Below are 22,272 nucleotides of genomic sequence, written 5' to 3'. Positions count from 1 at the left end.
ACTGACTCCAGGGAAACCATGTTTCCAAACGAGGGCTACCGTGGAAGGACACCTCAGAGAGGGGCTCCTGTGACACAGCTGTCACTGGGTCAAGCCAGCCTTCAGCCTACGTTCTCACGCCAACCATCGCCATGAATGTCTCACCCCGATGACAGCGACAGAGAACATGGGCACAAGGGCTGGCGCTCGGGAGCAAAGGGGAACGTGGGGAAAGAGCTGGGGTTTCTGTGTAAAAGGCTGGAAGACAACCCAACTGCATTCGACATCGTTAGAAGGATTTAAACACACCCCATTGAGAATGACAGCTAAATTTAGAATTAGAGACACACCTCTGGGGGTGGCTGTGAGGTACTTTCCCGAGAGGTTTAACTGAAGATGAAGACCGCTGTGAATGTGGCCCGAGGTCCCACACTTGAGTGAGAGAGAGTGGGCTGAGTACCAGCCTTCATCTCTCCCTGCTTCCTGACTGCTGGGGATGCCCTGTGACTGGCTGCTGGAACTCCTCTGCAGAGACAGACTGGATCCCCACACCATGAGCCACAGGAAGCCCCTCCTCCCCGAAGTCATTTTCGTGGGTGTTTTGTCACAGCTATGTAGGTAATACAGCCCACTCCACACGCCACACATTAGAGCCCACAGCTGTGTTCTTACTGATAGCTAGAAGCAGAAACCACAGTGTGGCACGTGGAACATGGATGGGGCCCTGGGTTTGTGGCCAGCACTAGTAAATGTTACATCACGATGCCATAACCTGTTATATACAGGTATGCATATACACACTCATACACATATACACGCAGGCACACATACACTTGATATAGTAGAGTCTCACTACACGACCCAGGCCAGCCTTAAACCCACAGCCATCCTCCTTCCTCTCCTCCTGGGGGCTGGGCTTGCAGGCGTGAGCCATCATGATGTATTGTTTTTGATACTGAACAAGGGGGCAGTCAAAAAAGGGTAATTACAGGAATTTCTTTCCCGTTGAGATGCTTCGCACGGCAGTTTCAGTTAATACTTGTAATTATTTGTTTATCTGTATTTAAATATCCAGCAAAGTTACTGAAATGAGGCACAGGGTAGAAATGGGTAAGTTCATTAATGTAGGCAGAAAACACACACACACAATACTTCAAACCATAAAGTCTGTCTTTGGCAAAACTAGAAAATATTTCTATTTTAGTTGAGGGTTAGGTGGACACGTGTTTTTCTCCAAGCCCATGGATTTGCCTGTGAAAAGGCAACTTTTGGAAATAAGGAAGCAGGGGCTGCCCCAGCTGAATAGGAATTTCAGAAAAACAAACACTGTCGCTACATGCAGGACGGTGCTGAAGCAGTCGGGATGGATCATCGGCCACTCAAATTTAACTGGCACCAACCTGCCTGCCTGCCTGGAAGTTTGGATGAGGCCAGGGGTGACTGCTCCTTCCTGGGACTCTGCTGGCCCTCTTTGTTGCTGCTCCCCAGTTTTCAGACAAGGTTTCATGTAGCCCAGGCTAGTGTTAAATGCATTATATAGCTGGGGCTGGCCTTGAACTTCCTGTCCTCCTGCCTCTACCTCTGGAGTGCTGGAATTCCAGGCGTACACCACACAGCCCCTTTACGAGGTGCTAGAGATCAAACCCAGGTCTTTAAACAGGGTAGGAAGTCTCCACCAAGTCACAGCCCGGTCTGTTGATTTTATTCCTTTTAAAAGTAAGAAATAATAAAAAATGACTTTTTAGAGGTTGGGTTTTGTTTTGTTTTGTTTTTAATGGTGTTGCAAATATGTATGCCGCCATGGGTGTCAATTCCTGCAACAGCCAGCTGAGTCAGCACACACACACACACGCACTCACTCTTGAGTGCATGCGCATGCACACACACACACACACACACACACCCCACACACACACACACCACACATGGAGCCTCTTCCAGTTCTCAGCAAGAGGCTGCTGCTCTCAGAGGCCACTAGGCCACCTACCATGGTCTGGGGATGTGTATGTCAGAGGGAGCCCATTGCTGCTGCCATTGCACAGACCCTAGGCACCTCCAGCTAGTTAGTTATCCAGTTTCTCCAGTCACTATCCTGATCCATAAAGTGCAATTTGGGGTCTCACTGGGGCACTACCACATTTTCTTGATGCGTCACATGGACTTGCCACTCTTCTGCACCAACTTATTTCAATCTACACGTCTTCCAGATTCTTCCATGAAACCCCATGTTTGTATTATTTACCCTTTTCATTGCTGAGTAGTATTTCACAACACACACACACACACACACACACACACACACACACACACACGAGCCACAGTCCATTTATTCTTATGAACACAGTGGGAAGCAGCCATGCAGAGGTTGTCATGGGAATCTGCCTTCTCATTTCCTGACCAATAGTTAGGAGCTAGGTCCTTCATGCCTCCAGTTCCTGCATCTGGCCAACTGTCTGCTTTAGCAAATAAAGTTTTATTAGAACACAACCAGTGTGCAGTCACAAAATGCAGCCTCTGGCTGCCCTCATGCTAACTAGTGTTGGTAAAAACAAGCAACTCCCCTCTGAACCTGACGCCTCTGGAATGTTCTACGGGCATTTGCTGGCGTTCACTGTAACACGAGTTGACCAGGCCTGCTTATTCACACCTCACAAGGAAAACTCCAGGTGAGTTGTTCTTCATCAATTATAGAAAAATTGATTCCAGTCACTGCATTGGAAGGACCAAGGCCCCAGTGACAAGTGAGACTGTCGTGAACACTTGTGACCTTCTGGCCCCAGTGACCCAATTCTACCCAGACCTAAACAGCCGGCTGGACCCTGGGAGGACAAGAAGAACCACTGGGCCTCTTCTGTTCTCTGTCTTTTGGGATTCAGGGCAAAAAGGAAGTGATGTAATCCTGCAGTGCAGAGGCACCTCTAGCCAGCTGTGCTGTGAGAGAAGCTACCCACCAGACTGGCCTTATGCCAGAGTGTCCCCAGCCTCAGGCCGGACGCTCGGCCCCTGCGTTCCCCCACAGATGCCTCAGCCTCACATCTGGACAGCACATGCCCTTTGGTTCTTTAAATGTCCTGTGACCATGTCGGATCCACTGGGGATGGTCAAGAAGAGGAGCACACGTTCCCATGTGCCAGAGCAGAGACTCCCTGGGCAACACACACACACACACACACACACACACACACACATACGGAAGGAGGGAGGGAAGGAGGGAGGGATAACCTTGAAGATCGGGAGGTGAGGCGTAAGCCCTGGAAGGCACCAAAGAAGCAGTTGTGAAGAGACTGAGAGGTGGATGGATCTGGAGGAGAGCACCAGATCACAGGGCCTATAGGTGTTTTCTCCTGGAGCAGGCAAGAGAGCCTGGGTGGACCACAGGAAGTAGGATGGCTGGGCTCCTCACGATGGAAACAAGGTGCCTCTGCATGTGCAGGATACAGTGTGTGTCTAGGACCGGCTCCTCTCGCTACTGTAGATGCTGGAGTTAAAGGGCACTTTGGGAAAGTAGGTGTGTCCATCTGTGGACCACGGGAAGCCCTTCCGAGCAAGAACTTGTCCACCCAGTCTCTGTCTTTCTCCTTCAGTGTGAGGTCTCCGTTTACCGTCCACCACCTTGGGAGAGGCTGTGGGTCACATGACACCAAATCTACTTTTCAGGCTTGTTTGTTGAATGACTTCCAACCAATGTGGATCAATAGGCTATTAGCTGCAGGAAGATGCTTCTAACACGTGGGCATGGGGAAGGGGTCAGCGTGGCTCCGCAGTGCCATGGACCACCATATCAAGCAGGACACTGAGGGGTCTGGGAGTGGGGTCTGTTGACTCTTCAAACGTATGCCCTGGTGGGAGGTTTTAGTGCGGGAGGAAGCTTCTTTTGGTTTGGTTTTGGTTTTCTATTTGAGTCTCAAGCTATAGCTCTAGGTGGCCTAGAACTATGTGAAAGAAACCCAGTATAACTTCAAATTCATGGCAATCCACCTGCCTCTACCTCCCACTTGCTGCGACTGCAGACGTCACTCGCCACCCTGCGGAGAAAATGTCTTATTTTCACTGCCGACAGGATAACACGGGCCACACAATCATAAAAAGTGCAGGCCGTGGCACATGGAGATACGCTCATCCTGTAGGCCCCACAGGGAACCCCTTCTCTCCTTCTAAGGTCTCTCCATCCCAGGGGAGAAGACGGAGGATGACAGTCGGGTGTGGAGAGGCCTGAACTCTGTCTGATCTGCCCAGCTGGCCTTAGCACAGCCCCTTACATGCCCACTGTCCCCTCAAGCCTCTTCCCCACCAGGTCATTGGTACCCATATTTCTAAAAGGCTTTTCCATTGAAGAACAGGGGACCCAAGTCTGAGCCCCAAGTTCAGCACTGAGAGCCATGTGACTTAACCCCAGGGCTTTTTACTGCCTCAGTTTCATTTGTCAGTGACTGCTGGCCTCCCCCAGCAGGGAGACTGTGAAGAATACACCAGCAGTAATAAAGACATCTGGGATTCAGGAGCACAGAGGCAGGCCTGCCCCGGGGCTCGGCACGTTCCATGAGCTCACTCTCCTCTTCCTCCCAGGCGTCATGTCGTCATGTTCATGGAGAACATGAAGGAATGGAGACTCCAAGCGGTTGGTTGGGATGAACCTGGTGAGCAGCAGTGGTGCCCCCAGGGACCACGGGACTGTCCTGCTTCCAGAAGCAACAGGTGAGCCAGAGCCTGGTGTGACACCAACTCAAAGCACAGGCGCCTGCACAGGCAGCCCCTAGCTTCTCTCCTATTCCACCCCACCCCCACCCCCACCGCCACGTCCAGCACCAGCCTGGTGTGCAGGACATGGCTGGCCAGGAATGGGGAAAGAAGACCATGGAGTCAACACCTTTCCTGTGGTCTTTTCTGTATGAAAAACGGGGTCACCAGGCCTCACCCCACAACATTCACCCATCCATCCTTCCCAATGCTGCATGTCTGTCTCTGGGAGCCGAGGTGTCCAGAGGGTATTGACTTCCGCCCCACACCACACGCTCGCCCCCGAACCCAGCTGTGACGCTTTGGTGACTAACTGGGGGGGGGGGGTGTGCGCTACAGCTGGAAGGAGGGATAACAGGCAGGCTTTGCACACTGCCTGGGTGGTCTGGGAAGGGCACCTCTGACCCGGGACCTCCCCCAGGGCCAGATGGAGGAAGTGAGCATTCAGCAAGCCAGGGACTCTGCAATTTGCCATCCAGTAGGCTCTGACGTCAGGCCGGCAAACATCAGGCTTCCAGAAGGAACTCTGCGGTGTCCACATCACACTCGGATGGAAGCAGATGTCCTGGAGCAGGGAGGGAAACTGAGGCCTGGCGGGCAATCAGTTCCAAATTCTGGCGGCCACCAGACGGGTCTCCTCCACCCACGTGGTGTTTGTGGCCTCAAGGTTTGGAGGTCTTGGTTTACTGTTAGTCAGGGTAAGGACTGGTTATCTGCCTCCAGGGATTCTGGTGTTCCCCTGAACTTGAGCTCTGCAGGAACTATGAACACATCAAGTTCCCAGGGTGGGCACAGGGTACTCTCCTGCCAGCTCAAGGCCCAGCACACAGTAGCTTCTGGTCACCCTGACTTCCCAGGGGGCCCTGTGAGCCTTATACCCATGTGGTTGCAGGAGGGGAAATCTGTCAGCCATCCAGCTGTCTACATAAGCATGGTGTCTTCAGAACGGGATAGGAAGGGTCCCAGTGCTGTTGTTACCTAGGTTACCAAGGTGCCCCAGAAGACAATCATGAGACCCCCAGGGACTTGCTGGTGGTGCTTGCGAATGGGACCTATGCACCCAGATGACACTAAAGGACCTCTCACTGGAGACCACCGGATGGGGAAGACCACGAACCCATCGGAAGGCTAGGAAGTGCCCAGTCACCCTGTCCTGTAGCCCATCCCAGATGTCCTCACCCACACAGCCAATGACCTCAGTGTATTGTCTGCATGGTTTAAGGGCAGTCCTTCCCTGGCCAGGCGACCAATGAAAGGCCTTCCTGGGAAAGCGCTACACCTGGACAGGGACGCCTTCCCTTCTGTCCCTTATCCAGGAACAGACAGAGCCTCGCCCCGACGGCTCGAAATTTCTTTAGCTACCAGCCAGGAGAGCTCCGCTTCCAGATGAGCTGTTGATATTTGGAGCCCTGTGGGTTCTCTGGGTATCAGTTTCCTCGCCTGGGCCCGTTTATTTTCCTCAGCTGGCATTCCTCATCCTTAACAGACCGTGAACCCCTCCCTCCGAGGGGCACCTGTGGCTCCTCAGGAAGCACCGGCTAAGGGAGGCTGGTGCAGACCCAGTGCCATAAGCTCCCACCAAAGTTATCTCTTTCAAAAGAGCCAATACGCCCAGCTTGGCAGGTTATCGGGTGTCTCCACAGCTATTCAACTCTGTGATCGGAGCTCAAGGGCTGCTGTGGACCACAGGGTCAGACGGGCGTGACTGGTGCCACCAGACAACGTCTGTGGACGCTGAAGAGAGTATCACTGTTTGTGCCAAGCGGAGTTGTCTTCTGGTTTGTTGGAAATCATTTTAAAATATGAAGACTCGTGCTGGGGAGATGTCTCGGTGTGTCAAGCGCTCACCAATCAAATGCGAGGATGTGATTGGATTCCCAGCAACCACGTGAGAAGCCGAGCATGGCTGAATGCCTGGGTAACCCCAGCACCAGGCTTGGGGGGGGGGCGGAGTAGAGACAGGTAGATCCCTAAAGTTCACTTGGCAGCCTGTCTAGCCAATCAGTGAGCTGTGGTTCACTGGGCAGCCTCTCTAGCCAATCAGTGAGCTGCACATTTAGGGAGGGTGGGACCCTGTCCAAAAGAAAAAATTACGTGGAGAGGGCAATAGAGGAAGTGGAAGGCAGCTGACCTTGACCTCTGACCTCCACGTGCCCGTGAGAAAATGTTATCTATGCACACCCACCCAGGCATACCCACACCTACACACATGTAAACATTCACTCACACAGGAAAAAACAGACTCCAAAGTGAGAACAGCAGCCTTCAGGTCGAGCGTAGTCACCAGGGTGACGACATTCATTTAGCAACTCCTGAGGCAGATGACGGAACTCTGGAACTTTCAAGAGGCCTGAGTAAGGCTCTGGGGCAGGGAAAGGGTAGAGACTGGGAGAGGGGGAGACAGCACAGTTCAGAAAGCACAGAGATCCTAAACACTGCGGTCTACACTCAGCCTTGAACTTAGGTGAGCTTTGGGGAAAGGAATGTTCTAGAAGGTGGGGGATAGGAGGACAAGCTCAGGATAGTTCCAGTTCTCCACATCTTGCTCCCACAGCCCTGGGCTGCAGAAGAAAGAAAAAGAGGGGGGATACCTAAGCCAGACTGTCCTTGTCATCCTCGAGATTCTAGCGAGGGTCCAGACTGAAGCCATGGCCTCAGAGGGCCATGCTAAACTGCAGAGAGCTGGAACGAACAGAAGAGGACCACCGGAGCCCCAGGCAGATGACAGGAAGAGACAGTATGGTGCAAGGTGGCTCAGTCAGTGAGGGGCTTGCCTCCAAAGCAGGAAGACCCGACTTTGATCTCCCAGAACCCATGTAGAGAAAAAGCCAGGGGATGAAGAGGCAATATTGCTCGGCGGGTAAAGGTGTTTGCCACCAAGCCTGACCAACTGAGTTTGGAATCCGCACGATAGGAGAGAGCAGACTTCTTCAAGTTGTTCTTTCACCCTCATGTGTGTGTCATGTGTGTGCGCGCACAAATGTGAAGTTTCTTGTAAAAGCTGTGTTATTCCAACACCAGGAAAACGCAGGTCCCTGGGCTTCTTTGGCCAGACAACCTCACTTACTTGGTGAATTCAGCCCAGTGGAAAAGGACTGGAGCCTCAGTCCTCACCACGGAGGAGAAACCATCAAGGCTGCAGCCCTCATGGCGGTAGTGACAGCCACAGTTTATCCAGGCTACACCTGAGTTCTGACCATTCATAGAATGGTCCAGGACCCAGCATCCAGCATCCTGGGGAGACAAGCTTTCTTGTACTCCAGACCTAGTCTATTTGAATCTTCATTTTGAAAGGTGCCCTGGGAGATCCTCTGGGAAGCACACATGTGCCAGGGTACACGTGTAGAAGACGCCTTGCATGGATCCTACTCTATGGGGCTCTAGGATTAAATTCAGTCAGTTTAGCGGTAAGTGTCCCCACCCCTCTGGATGTTCCTACTGAGACACAATTTTAAATCTCTTCCCTCATACCAACTCATGAAATCCTCTAACAACCCTAGGGCCACATCCCTTACCACCTGCATGTTGGAGACAAGCGTGCCAAGATCCGGACAGGTCCAACGTCACAGACTGAGAGTAGGCAGGGCTCTAGACACTGAGGGTCATAAAACATACCTGAAAGTGAATTAGCTCTTTAAGAGCAGATGGGGCCTGATACGTTGCCAGTTGAACATTGCGGTAGTTTGAATGAGAAATGTCCCCCACAGTCTTTGGCATCCAAACACTTGGTCCCCTGTTGGTGGCACTGTTTTGTAGCCTTGCTGGAAGAAGTAAGTCATGGAGGCTGGGCTTTCAGAGTAAAAAGTCTTTCCTACTTCTACCTTGCTGTTCTATGGTTTCCGTCTGAAGTGAGCTCTCTGTCCCCGTCTCTATGCCTGCTGCCTGCTGTCCTCACCATCAAGGATGCTGAGCCTCGGGCACTGTAAGCCAAAAGAAACTCCTTTTCCTATAAGTCACCTTGGTCACGGTGTTTTATCACAGTCAGAGGAAAGTATCTAAGACTCACAACATCCTCTGCGTGAGAACCAAAACAGACGGTCAGAACCTCCAGCCAGTTCTTAAGCATCCAGACGGCATCCCTGTAAAGGCACTCAAGAGTCACCTCTGGGAAGTGGAACTTAGGACCTGGGGGAAGGACACTAGGGAAAACTCCTTTCTGTGACACACTTTCATCCTGTTGTGGGGGGAGTAGTTCCTGAAAACAAGGTGCTTTCCTCCCCTCCCCCACCCCCCAAAATAACTGTTAGAAATGGAGCCGGAAAGATGGCTGGAGATTGATAACCCTTCCTGCTTGTGATGGTTTGTATATGCTCCTCCCAGCGAGTGGCACTATTAGGTGTGGTCTTGTTGGAGTGGGTGTGCCCTTGTTGGAGTGGGTGTGCCCATGTTGGAGTGGGTGTGGCCTTGTTGGAGTGGGTGTGGCCTTGTTGGAGTGGGTGTGGCCTTGTTGGAGTGGGTGTGGTCTTGTTGGAGTGGGTGTGATCTTGTTGGAGTGGGTGTGTCACTGTGGGTGTGGGCTATAAGACCCTAGTTCCAGCTGCCTGGGAGTCAGTGTTCTGCTAGCAGCCTTCAGATGAAGCTGTAGACCTCTCAGCTCCTCCTGCTCCATGCCCGCCTGGATGCTGCCATGTTCTGCCTTGATGATAATGGACTGAACCTCTGAACCTGTAAGCCAGCCCCAATTAAATGCTGTCCTCATAAGAGTTGCCTTGGGCTGGGCAGTGGTGACACACATGTCTTTAATCCCAGCACTTGGGAGGCAGAAGCAAGCAGATTTCTGAGTTTGAGGCCAACCTGGTCTACAGAATGAGCTCCAGGACAGCCAGGGCTACACAGAGAAACCGTGTCTTGAAAAACAAAAACAAAAACAAAAACAAAAAAAAAACAAAAAGAGTTGCCTTGATCGTGGCGTCTGTTCACGGCAGTAAAACCCTAATGAAGACCAAAGACCGGTTCTCAGGACCCTCATCACTCATCTCATACCCCCTGTAACGCCAACCCCAAGGGACCTGATGCCCGTTCCTTGCTCTGAGGTCACCTTCACTCATGCGTGATACCCACAGAGACATATTCATGGGAGGGAGCGAGGAAGACGCATCAAGAAGGACCAGCTAACAATGGCGACTCAGACCACTAACGTGTCTTCAGTGCTCCAATCGCCCCCCAATAAAGAACATCTGGCAACGTCTGAAGACTTAGAAGGCTGAGGATGCCAGCAACCATGCTTCATTTCCCAGGAGGCCAGGAGCCAAAAACCTGGCTGGCACTGCTCTGAGTGTATTATATGCCCTTGAGGCTCTAGGCTTGTGAAGTTCTCATGTAGCTGGTCTCGGCTGACCCAAGACTCTGCATGTCCAACACGACTGCACCCCTGCTGACACTGTGAGCAGCAAGGCCATCTCTGGCCCAGCTTGCCTAACTCCCAATCTTCTTGTGTAAGCGGCAAAGGCATGCGTTGGGTTTAGGTGAGAAGCCACAGAGTATTGAGGCTGGTTGAGATGGGAGCAGGCAGATAACAAAACAAGTTTGTGGACGGCAACTGAGCCCCTGCTGAAGTGCACGGGTAGGAGGTTCCCCTGGAACTCACCATCCAGGGTCTCCACAGAGAGCTGTAAGCCCAGGTTGTGCCGAGGGTTAACCACCCAGTGGTTGCTGGTGGCTGTGATATCAAACACCAACCAGCCCTCCTCAGAAGCCCAGATGGTGCGGCTGTCCAGCAAGAAGAGGTCCGACTCCCTGGAGAGGAGAGACAGAAAGACACAGGCTCAGGGTTAGATAGGTCACAGCTCTGCCACACTGACAGCTCAGCGGCTTACAGACTGGAGAAGCTCTGTGTAACACACCAAGCAGAGGGCAGGGCACCGGTCCTCTAAACACAGACTTGTCAGAATAGGACACAGGTACAATGACCTCTTAGCAGTTGTGACGGGGAAAGAAAGTAGAGAATTTTCTGGAATAGGGAACTGGCACAGGCCATTTCACCGTACCGTATGTCAGGGGACCCCAGAAGAATTCAGAAGAGATAGGAATTATACAGCCTGCAAGTGTCTGGGGCAGAAGGTAATACCCACGAGGTCATCCACCACGTGTCCGCCACCGTGCCAAGAACTCCACACACCCTGTCGAAGATGGAAGGTGGCTGGGCTAGTTGGCTGAGAGATGGAGCAATGGACGGATTTATGGATAGAAGATGGATGGGTAGATACGTCAATAGATAGGTTCAGTGAGTATATGAACAGACAAATGAAAGATGGATGGGTGGGGAGGTGGAGAGAGATGGACAGGGGATGGATGAGCAGATGAACAGATGGGCAGGTGGGTGTGTGGGTGGATGATGAATGCATGGAGAGATAAATGGATGTGTAGATGGGTAGGTGGATAAATAGAAAGATGAACTGATAAAGAAAGAGACAGAAGATGGGTGGGTGGGTGACAGATGAATGAATGAAAGGTAGATGGAAGCATTGGTGAATAGAGGGAGGACAGATAGGTAAAGAGATGGATGGATGGATGAATGGATGAGTGGATGGATGGAGGGAAGGATGGATGGATGATGGATAGATGGAGAGAGGGATGGATGGATGGATGGATGGATGGATGGGGGTGATGGATGTGCAGGTATGTGGAAGTGGGACAGTAAATGGACACCACTCCAACCTTGCATATAATATATAAGGTATTCAAATCAGCTCTTGGGGATTTTTAGTTATTGAGACATGATGGTCAACTAAAATACGAAAGCCTCCATACTATGCTGGGCACTGAGTTTAGTGATGCCTCTCTCCAACCTAGGCCCTCCCCAGGGCCCCTCACAGCTACCATAAGCCCTGGGGTTACTACCTTCCTGGGAACAGGAAAACATTTCACCATTCATACAGAAAACCCTCAGATACGGCAACTGTTGGCTGAGCACAGTTCACTGGCCAGGCTCTGGAGAAGAAAACTCAGGCAGCTTCCTGTCACCACGTCCTCACAGCAACCCTGTGAGCTGGGGATCCTGGCCACACTACTGGGGAGATCTCTGTGGGCAGGACTGTGATGCAGAAGGCAGGCCTGGCGGGACTTTCTCGAAACTCTCGGAGCCTTTGATAAATCAGACTCATTGTCGTGTGTCCCACTAGCAGCAGTCGGAGCCAATACCAGATGCCAGCCTGAAAAGACTGTCCAGTTGGTCCCAGTCCCCTCCTCCTACCCCCACGTGTCTCAGAGGTCACCAAGTTCTCTCCTTGCTGGGAACCATAATGCATTGTACTGCCACCAGGCCCATCAGCACACCCAAGCTGGTGCTTTTAACTTCTCTCCACTCAGAAGCCATCAGCATTGCTCTGGGAGTTCCATAGTCACCCAGAAACCAAACGTGGACACAGCCAGTGCTGAGGTTGGTGTGAGGGGACCCGTGGTCTCATGGATCAAAGTCACCAAAGGCACAGAGAACCTAGGTGGCCTAGGCAAGTCACATGTCCAGGCTTGGAAGTGGTGGGCAGGGGACTCCAGACAAGGACAACATCACCAGGACCATAGGTAGAGGTGTGGGTGGTCCCGATGCACACTGCCCCACACCCGATTTAGAAAACGTTGAATTTCATCATTGCTCCAGCCAGAGAGTCATGCCTCCTTCCAAACTCACGTTGAAAGCTAATCCGTAACATGACGATATTAAGAGGGGAGCTTTCCAAGCTGGCTAGCCGAAGAAGATGGGGCCTGTGGGACTAGACCAGTCCTTGTGTGAGGCTTTCAAGGAGAGCATTTGAGCCCCTTTGTGCTTTCCCGCTTCCACTGTGTGAGGACATAGCAACAAGGCACCATCTTGGAACAGGGTAACATTTGCCAGATCTGGTTCCCACCAGCACCTTGACCTCCAGCCACCACAACTGTGAAGTTCCCCAGTCTTTATTTATTTTTTTTAAGATTTATTTATTTATTGATTGATTGATTGATTGATTGATTCTATGCAAGTACACTGTAGCTGTCCCCAGACACTCCAGAAGAGGGAGTCAGATCTCGTTACGGATGGTTGTGAGCCACCATGTGGTTGCTGGGATTTGAACTCCTGACCTTCGGGAGAGCAGTCGGGTGCTCTTACCCACTGAGCCATCTCGCCAGCCCCCGTAAGTTCCCCAGTCTTAAGAAATTTATCACAGCATCATAAGCCAACTACGATGCTACAAATTCTCATCTTAAACCAGGAAACCATCCACCTGGTAAGAGCCTATGCTGTCGCTTAGGGGGCCTCCAGATCTGTAGTAGTTTGTCTCCTCCGTGACTTATTACAGAGGTGAGGAAGCTTCCTAAGGGCCCCACAGGGCTTGAAAGACCCTAATTTTGACTCTGATGTCCACACTGAGTAATAATAATAATAATAGCCTACTCCTCAGGTTCTCGAACCTGAGGCCCCTTTAGAGGTGACTTCAGAACTTGTTTGGGACACATCTTACATAGCTTTCAAAGGCGCACACAGGGAAATCTGGCTGGCTTCATTTCCAGTTTGCCTGATGGCTTCCCTGACTCTGGAGAGCTCCCTGGACCGAAGCAGCTCGCTACCCTGATAGACAGAGGATGGAAGATGTCACTCCAAGTCAACTGGGGACATCTGCTCAGAGCTCGAGATGTGAAACCTGGGTGGCGATGCTGTTGGGAATATCAGATGTGCAGGGAGAGGGAACAGTTGCTGGCACAGGAAATGATGCCTGTGACCGGGGGACTGAGCAAGTCTCCACACAGGCTCTCCCGCCCATGGATTCTAAGCCTTCTTTTATGAAAGGCCAAGACACTGAGGCCAGATGTGTCAGGCCAGAAGTGACTCGTCACCGGCGGTGGATCACCAAGAAGGCGGCCACTCCCCGTTGTCATCTCTGTTTGAAGCTTATCCTAGGCATGCATGGAAGAGCCACACCTGATCTGAAGGGACAGAGGGGGATAGAGGTGGAGATCCCTCACCAGAACAGATGCAGGACCACTGGAGAGGGACAGCAGGTACCCACTCAACAGCACTTTCCCAACTGTGTAGGAAAATGGATTCCTGGTCCAGCTCACAGTATTGCGAAGGCACTCAGAGAGCCGTGAATGGGCCTCCAGGATATTCTTCTATACCTAGAGCACAACTGCTGCCTGCCCAGCCCAGGTTGAGTGCAGAGGTGGGGAACCCACAAGTGTTGGGGCCCCAAGGAACAGACATGCATTCATTTACCTTCACCACTCCGGAAACCTGGGTGCTTCCCAAGCCTGGAACTCTGAACTTTCCCCAGCCCTCAGACATGGTCCTTGTCACTCCCACGTCGGTAGTCGTGGCACACACCTGTAATCCCAGCACCCAGGAGGCCAACTCCGGACTGCTACAGGTCTGATCTATGTATGAGTTCGGGCAGTAGATACGGTTTCCGCTTCACATGTGGGCCTGGGGACACATATCATTGCTCCAGGGCAAGCTTTAGACATGGTGGAACTAGGTGTGGCATAGGAAATCTAATTTAAGAATCACTATCCCACGTTCTCATCCCCTGATCCCCAGGTCACATCTCTGCAGGGAGGGAGAGGGATGCAGTCCTGCATGGTATCTGCCATTCTCTGCACTGTGTGGGATAGAGACATCCCCAGAGGAGGGTGGGATCCAGGACGAACCAAGACAGCCCGTCCTCAGCCCTGATGTCTTCTGGGTAAAATGGGAACAGGGTCATCTTGGGTGGTAATTGGAAAGAGCCAAGTGAAGACAGGCACACCTCAGGTGTTCCAAAGATACACACTACCAGTTAGGGTATCTCCCTGCTAAGCTTTAGGAAATCCTAAGGACTTGCTTGACAATTCTCAGCAGAAAGGCCTCCATCCATACAAAGACTGTCAACTTCACACATGTGCAAAGGCACTCCCAGCTGTGCAAGACTCTCTAAATAATGACCAACAACAACTCCTCCTGTCTGTACCAGGATGTATTCCTTCATATAGCAGAGGAGGCCGATTGTGTGAGCTGCTGGGTCAACAGGTCCCTATAGGAGCAAGGTTTAGCTAGGACCAGGACTTGAGAATCTGAGTTGCTTCTAGATTTACCCCCCTGGAAATTGAGTCACCAAGTTGGCAAGCCTTGCTACAGTAGAAGTTGGGGGAGGGAGACGAGGGGGTCCTCCTGTGCTGGATAGTTTTATGCCAACTTGACACAAGCTAAAGTCATCTGAGAGGAGAGAACCTCAATTAAGAAAATGCCTCCATAAGATTAGGTTGTGCACAAGACAGTAGGACATTATTTAAATCAATGATTGACGTGGAAGGGCCCAGCCCATTGTGGGTGGGGCCCTGCAGGGCTGGTGGCCCAAGGTTCTATAAGAAAGCAAGAAGAGCAGTCGATGATGAGCAAGCCCGTAAGCAGCACCCTCCATGGCCTCTGTATCAGCTCCTGCCTCTACCTTCCTGCCCTGTTTGAGTTCCTATCCTGACATTCTCCAACGATGAACAGCGATGTGGAAGTGTAAGCCAAATAAGCCCTTTCCTCCCCAACTTGATTTTGGTCATGGTGTTTTGCCGCAGCAATAGAATCCCTGACTCTGATACCTCCTGAAGAGGGGGAGAAAGATCGTTCCGCTGGAGGGTCTGCAAAGAGAGCATCAACCACTTTGCTGTGACTGTGATAAACATCATGACCAGCAGCAACTTAAACAATTTATTTATTTATTTATTTTAGTTGTGTCTCCAGGGAGTAGAGCCAATCCATCATATCAGAGAAGACAAGGTGTCAATCAAAGAAAGCACCACAGCAGGAGCAAGAAGCTGGCAGGTCACAGCCAGGCTGTCAATCAAAAAAGCACAACCGCAAGATCAACAGGCTGGCATGAAGTGGAAACCTAAGGGTTCTTTGGAAAGTCCGTTGTGTTGGGTGGTGTTTTGCTGGGGCAAACATGAGAAGGAGCGTTTAGCTGAAGCAGACACAGGTGAAAACTCAGGCAGACTCATGGAGGAACATTTAGCTGAAGCAGACACAGGAAAGAGGATGTTCTGCTAAGGCAAGCATGAGAAAGGACACGCGATGAAGGATTCTTCGCTAACAACACGCATGTATTGGTCTGCCTTACATGCATGGTTGAGCTGCATTTGCTGGGACACCATAGAGAACCCCCCTGCCCCCCATTAATGATGTGCTGCAGTTTCTTGCCACTTCTGTGGACTTTGGCTGCTTGGCAGAGTGATGTCAGCTGAGGCAGACACACGTGCTGAGGCAAGACCTGTGGGCCCGTTTAGGAGGTACAAATGATAGGTCTAGGCAGACAGTGACAGAGGCTGAGCTTGGCTGACTCTGCTAGGCAGTGACACCACTGCTGGTTGGTGTTTGCTAACCCAACTCTACCGAACTGGACTGCTGGTTTATCCGTGAAGGGTTTGCAAGTGGATGGAGCCGCCTGCTACTGCCGACCTGTGAACGGAACTGCCAACCTCCAGACAACACAGATGAGCGTTGCTCCAAAGAACCTTTCTAAGCAGGTCCATTTCCCCTGGATCCTTCCTTTTCCACTCCCTCTGCTGGGTGGTGGGCTAGAAGGGAGGTTAAAGTGTTTAAAAATAAGGTTTGAAAAGAATTAAAGTTACCCTGGCAGATCACAGTTCAGCCATACACAGAGAGGAGAGAGAGGGAACGGAGGGTGGGGGGGAGCACCAACCCCCAGTGGTGTACTTCCTCCAGGAAGGCTGTACCTCATTAAAGTTCCATACCCTCCCCATCACCATCCTCAGCTGGAGACTAAGTCTTCAAATCTGAGAGCCAACCGGAGCCATTTCTTGCTCAAACCACCATAGCGAGGGAGGAAGAGGCCCGCCACGCATAAGTGGGGTGTCAGCTTGGGCATATCAGCTCCCAGCTTCATTGGTGACCTCAGATGGCCCCGGGAACAGAAGAACCACCTGGCTAGGCTCTTTCCAATCCCTCTGCAGCAGTGTGGCTGTCACTTTAAGCTATGCACCGTGGATGGTCAGCTCCAGAGACAGATAACCCAGACAATACTCAGGACGCACAGTATTGAAAACTGTCTCCCAAGAGGACTGCTCAAAACACTACGGTATGTCCAGGGCAAGAGAGCGCTCTATGCCCACTTCAAAGAATCACATAAGCCTACTTGGTGGCAAAGGGACATAGGCACTGAGCCAAAGGTGTGTACAACAGTGACGTCTGGGGACACAATCTAGATCAGGGAGGGAGGGAGGGAGGAAGGGAGGGAGAGAGGGGAAGAGAAAGAAAGAAGGAAGGGAGGGAGGGAGGGAGGGAGGAAGGGGAAGGGAAGGAAGGGAGGAAGGAAGAAAAGAAGACAGACAGACAGAAATACTCTAGTGCTTCAAGTATGCACTAGAGAAATTAAAGCGTAAGGTGCCTTCCCCGTCTTCACATGATTCATTGGTTCTTATGAAGTCAACAGTGGGGCTGGAGAGACGGACGGCTCAGCCCTTAAAGGCTGGGCTCACAACCAAAACCATCAGCAATCCCTTCTTATTCAAGCTGGTCAAGAAAGTGCAGGACAAGCCAAGCGTGGTGGCACATGCCTTTAATCCTAGCACACGGGAGGCAGAGGCAGGCAGATTTCTGAGTTCGAGCCCAGCCTGGTCTACAGAGTGAGTTCCAGGACAGCCAGGGCTACACAGAGAAACCCTGTCTCTAAAAAAAAAAAAAATTAATTAATTAATTAATTAATTTTTTAAAAAAGAAAGAAAGTGCCAGTCAGGAAGACAGGTTTCAAGCCTACATGGCAAAGTGAGCATGTCGGTGCCTCAGAGGACAAGTGTAGCCGATTTTGATAGGCTGCTCTCTAAAGACAGCCACACAGCCAGTGGGCACAGGGAAGACCTTCAGCTGCATTCGCTGTCAGGGAAAAGTGGAAGAAAAGGGGACTGAAACTCAGGTGCTGCTGACAAACCTGCTGGCCAGAGTTCAAAGCCCGGACCCACAGGGAAGAGAGAGGAGTCGCCGGCCTCAGCCCTCGGCAAACTGACAGACAAATTGGAAAGAGACAAAGGACAGGGAGGTGTCCGTCAGCAAAGTGCTTGTATGGCTCCCTTCTCTTCGCCATACTGTAACTTTTTTTTTTTCTGGCTTGAGTTTGAACAGATCTACTGCACACTGTCACACCTACTGTGCGTGTTATTTGCAGCAGCCCTGCTGTGTCCCGAAGACAATGTTCCTTTGTAGTCAACCACCACCTCTGGCTCTTACACGCCTTCTGCAATGATCCCAGCGTTTAGGGAGCGTGTGTGTGTGTGTGTGTGTGTGTGTGTGTGTCTTACACTCCTTCTGCAATGATCCCAGTGTCTAGGGAGCGTGTGTGTGTGTGTGTGTGTGTGTGTGCACGTGATAGAACCACCCCATTTAAGGCTGAGCACTCTATAGTCTCTTATTCTCTGCACCCTGAGCAGTTGTGGGTCTCTGTGTTAATCTCCATCTACTGCAACAAGAAGCCTCTCTGGCGAGGGCTGAGAGATGCTCTAGCTTTTGAAATGTATAAAACTCACGGGTGGGGGTGTACGATGGTCAGCGCAGCGCCCCTGCAGGAATAACTTCCTGAAGGCTGCAGCCTGCTTGTGTACTCTTTGGACTCTAGAAGGTGAAAACCTTAACTCGTCTGAGGTTGTCCTCTGGCCTGCATGGTAGCATGTGCTTGTGTACATGCAGGCATGCAAACACACACACACACACACACACACACACACACACACACACACACACACACAGCATCAAGACACAGAAGGTCACCTTCTCCCCTCCAGAAACCCAGGCTTCCTTAGAGCCCTGCTCTGTACGGTGTGAACCTGGGCTGACCCTGATGCACGCACTGGGATGTAAATAATTAACCACCTGGCTGTGGACTGCAAGCTGCTGGGTCCTGGCACCTCCTCCCAAGGAAACCTGTGAACTGCAGAAACCTAACCCTGGAGGGGAAGTGGGTGGAGCTGCCCTCCACACACACATCAGGACTCTCAACACACCCTCCCCTGGAAAGTTCTACCACCATGGAAAGTGGGTATTTTAAATCTCCAGTGTAGGAGGGTAGAGAGTCCTGTCTGGGACTTCTGACTACCCTGAGGCTATTTCTAGTCTGCAAACCCCTGGAGCCTCCAGCCATTCCCTTGGGGATGCCCACATGTCCTCATATCAAGACTACCGAGAACAGTCTTTTTCTTGAAAGAAAAAAAAAATGATCCAAGGTCCCCTCTGGAAAGTCTGAGAGCAATCAACCGCAGTGAAGGCCTGTTTCAGAACCCAGTCCCCTCCTTGGGGAACATACCTTATTTGATTCCTGCCAGAGGGTCCAGCACCCAGGGTCGTGAGGGCCCAGGAGGACCTTGAAGTCCCTGCAAGACATCTGAGTTGCAGCTGAGAATGGGGAGTTTCTGCATCAATGTTGTTGATGGTGGCTGGAAGGGAGGGAGAATCTGGGTGGTTGCCACACTCTTAAAAGAGATACCACTAAAAGTGTTCTCAAAGTCACACATGGGGGTGTAGGCCTACAGTCCCAACTACTAGGACAATTTCGAGTTCAAGGCCGCCTGTGCAATCTGGATAGAGTCTGCCTCAAAATGAAAATGAGGGGTGGGGGAAGACTGGGTTGTGTGCTGTGGGGAGGGGTGGTGGGGAGGGAGCGGAGCTCAGTAGTAGAATACATAACAGACTCCAGGCTCTTGAGTGCAAGATTCAGAATTGAGGGGGGGCTCCCCAATATCATAGCCTGAGACTCAGCTGGAGCTACTCCAGGGACCCTCAGGCACAGTGTACCACCTGCAGGGACCCTCAGCAAAGCTCACCACCTGCAGAGTCTCACAGGCATAGCCCACCACCTGCAGGGACCCTCAGGCATAGCTTGCCACTTACAGGGTGCAAAGTCACCACAGAGTCATCCTTCGTAAACGGAAGACAGTGGAGAGTCAGACTTCAACATGATGTGATATTGGCAGAGCACCCTCAGCCAAGAAAAGAGGCCACTTCTAGAAGCCAGGAAAGGCTAGGAACTGAGCACACACACACACACACACACACACACACACACCACCACCACCACCACCACCACCACCACCACCACCACAGTCCAATTCAGACAACTAATGTCTTCCTCTGTAATATCTATGCCATTTTAGTTTTTGCAATAGGGTCTCTCTGTGAACTTGGAGCCTCATGTTCAGGGTTAACCAGACCAGCTAGCCAGCAAGAGCCCCAGGATTCACCTGTCTCTGCCTTCCATGGCGGGATTATAGATTCACATCACTGTGCCCTGCCTTTAAAACAGAACACAACCAACAAACAACAAAGAAGCAGAGTCTCTCTGTGTAGCCCAGGCTGGCCTCAAATTCAGAGATCTGCCTGCCTCTACCCACTGATGCTGCCATTAAAGGTGTGTCTACTTGCCCAGTATGTCCTAGCTCTCCTATGGAGTGTGATGAGCGTCTAGATCCAGGTCATTATGCTTACGCATCAAGGACTTTATATGCTGAGCCATCTCCTCAGCCCTAGAGTTTGTATTTTAAGCCATTGAATACTCGGTCCCTTGTTACAGCAACCTGCTTAGCATAGCATCAGGGAGCACCTTCCCTGCCATGCCTGTGCCGGAGCTGGGGACAAAGACAGCCAGAATGGGGTCTGAGGACCAGAGACCAGCACAGTGAGACACAAACTGGGGGACCAAGACGCTAACAAAGCGTCTCGAAGAAAAGATCTATGAAAGAGCAAAGGGAAAGAACGAGACCTGGGGGTGGGGGGAAGGAGACTCAAGCGGACACCCCAGCAGGAGGAGACTGAACGGAACCAGTATAGACCAGTATAGACAAGAGGGCTTGCACAAGTGTTTCTGATGGAGGGGCCAGAGAGGGCCACTATGAGACCAGTGAGGAGACAGTGCAGATGGCTGTGTGTGCACAGCCTGCAAGCCTCTGGCCACTGTAAGTCAGGTGCTAAGCGCTGGAGAATAAAGAGCACGTCGGGGGTGCAGAATCTTTGCCGATTATCCCCCTCACCCTCCACACCTTCCACACCTTTATTCTGTTGGACATGATGGGGAGGGGGGAGGGAGAGAGAAGGAGGCAGAGGGACAGGGAACAGAACGAACAAGTATTCCCAGGCTAGCATGATGTCATGTGGGTAGAGCCCTCGTGAGTCAGGAGAGAATTGGATGGTATACCTGGAGCTGGCCCAGCACGTACACTCCAGGCTCAGGGAGACCCAGGAGGCAGATCAAAGTCCTGAGGCCAAGTTGGCCCTGCAGGGTTGGGTCACCAGGCGCCTGGAGCTGCCCACCTCAGTGTTAGGAAATGCCCTGCTTTTCCAACGAGGGCCTAAATGGTCCTGGCGTCCCGGAGACTGGCCGATGAAGTCAGAGAGGCCGATGCTTTTTATAAACCACTTTCTGGAGGCCTTACATATCCAGGAAGACCAAAATTAAGTCGTTTGGGAGAAAGGTGGAAAAACAGATGAAAAGCCACAACACCTCCTACCACAGACTGAGCTGGGGCCACCCACGGCCTTCCCACCCACCCCAGGACTGGCAGGCTGCCCACCGAGGAAGCCCACCAGACATTCGAGGAGGGCGCGGGACATCCTGCACAGAGACCAGAAGAAGGGCCGTGCTGCTACATGCAGGAAACAAGCGGCCATTCATGCCCAAGGGCTTCAAGAGCCTGTCTGCAAGAAGATGGGTTTGGAATGTATCAGGGTCGCCAAAGGGTGCCTCGTTAGCAGAGGGCCAAAAGCTAACAGGGCTTGCAGTGAAACAAGCATGGTGACCTTCAAAGATGTCATACTACACATGCGTGCATTAAAGGCTCTGAGGGGTCTCAAGGTGGCTCAATGGCTCAAGGGGCTTGCCACCAAGCATGGCATGGACCCCCAGGACCCACACAGTAGGAATAAACCAAGTTCTTCAGATTATCTTCTGGTCACACACATACAAACACACCCAACAAATACATAAATACACAAAATGAATATGGATGTAAACAAATGAAAGAAAAAAGAGAAAATTTGTCTCTGGATTTCACAAATATCCCCTGACATGGACTGGATTCCTAATTCCCTGGGACCTCTGCCCACTGGTCATACTCTGATCTCGTTGGAAGCTCACTCCCAACTCCCAGGATGATCACAATGAGACTCTGGGTACCTCCTCCCACCTCCTGCAGGGACCCTGGCGAGTGCTGTAGACTTAGAAACTGGGGGCAGGGGGGCTGCCCTCCTACTCTCCTTGGTGAGATCCACTTGGACACAGAGCAAGGACTGAGCCACACTGTTCATCCGATGACACATCAAACATGGTCACAGTGAGACATCGAGACCTTGGGAAGCCCCCCCCCGAAACTGTGGGGAGCCCTGTGGAGCCTCTGAATCAGCTCTGTCCTCTTGATGGACCCCTGACTGCTGCTGGTGGTACAAAGGCAGATCTTTCCAGACTGGCACTGGTCGCCCGCATTTCCTGCTCCAGCCTGAATGAGACAGGGCAAGGAAACCTCACTCTCCTCACAAACACTCATGGCATCAACACGCCAACACGGACAGCTTTCCCACCGCGTCACCTTTCCAACCTGAAGGGAAAAGAGACCCACAGACTG

General features: G+C 51.7%; 1 protein-coding gene across 1 annotated transcript in view; it reads right to left on the bottom strand.

The window, feature by feature from the left end:
- Bmp7 (bone morphogenetic protein 7) overlaps positions 1–22,272 on the bottom strand; it is a 73,092-nt gene that overhangs the window by 13,248 nt on the left and 37,572 nt on the right. The window contains exon 3 of the mRNA XM_021149516.3: positions 10,304–10,452. Within this exon, the coding sequence (XP_021005175.1) occupies positions 10,304–10,452 (149 nt within the window). The remainder of the gene's footprint in view (positions 1–10,303; positions 10,453–22,272) is intronic.

The sequence above is a fragment of the Mus caroli genome, unplaced genomic scaffold, assembly GCF_978045245.1.
Source record: "Mus caroli unplaced genomic scaffold, Mus_caroli_1 scaffold_2, whole genome shotgun sequence".
In the NCBI taxonomy this organism is placed as follows: Eukaryota; Metazoa; Chordata; class Mammalia; order Rodentia; family Muridae; genus Mus; species Mus caroli.
This window is presented reverse-complemented; position numbering and strand designations above follow the sequence as displayed.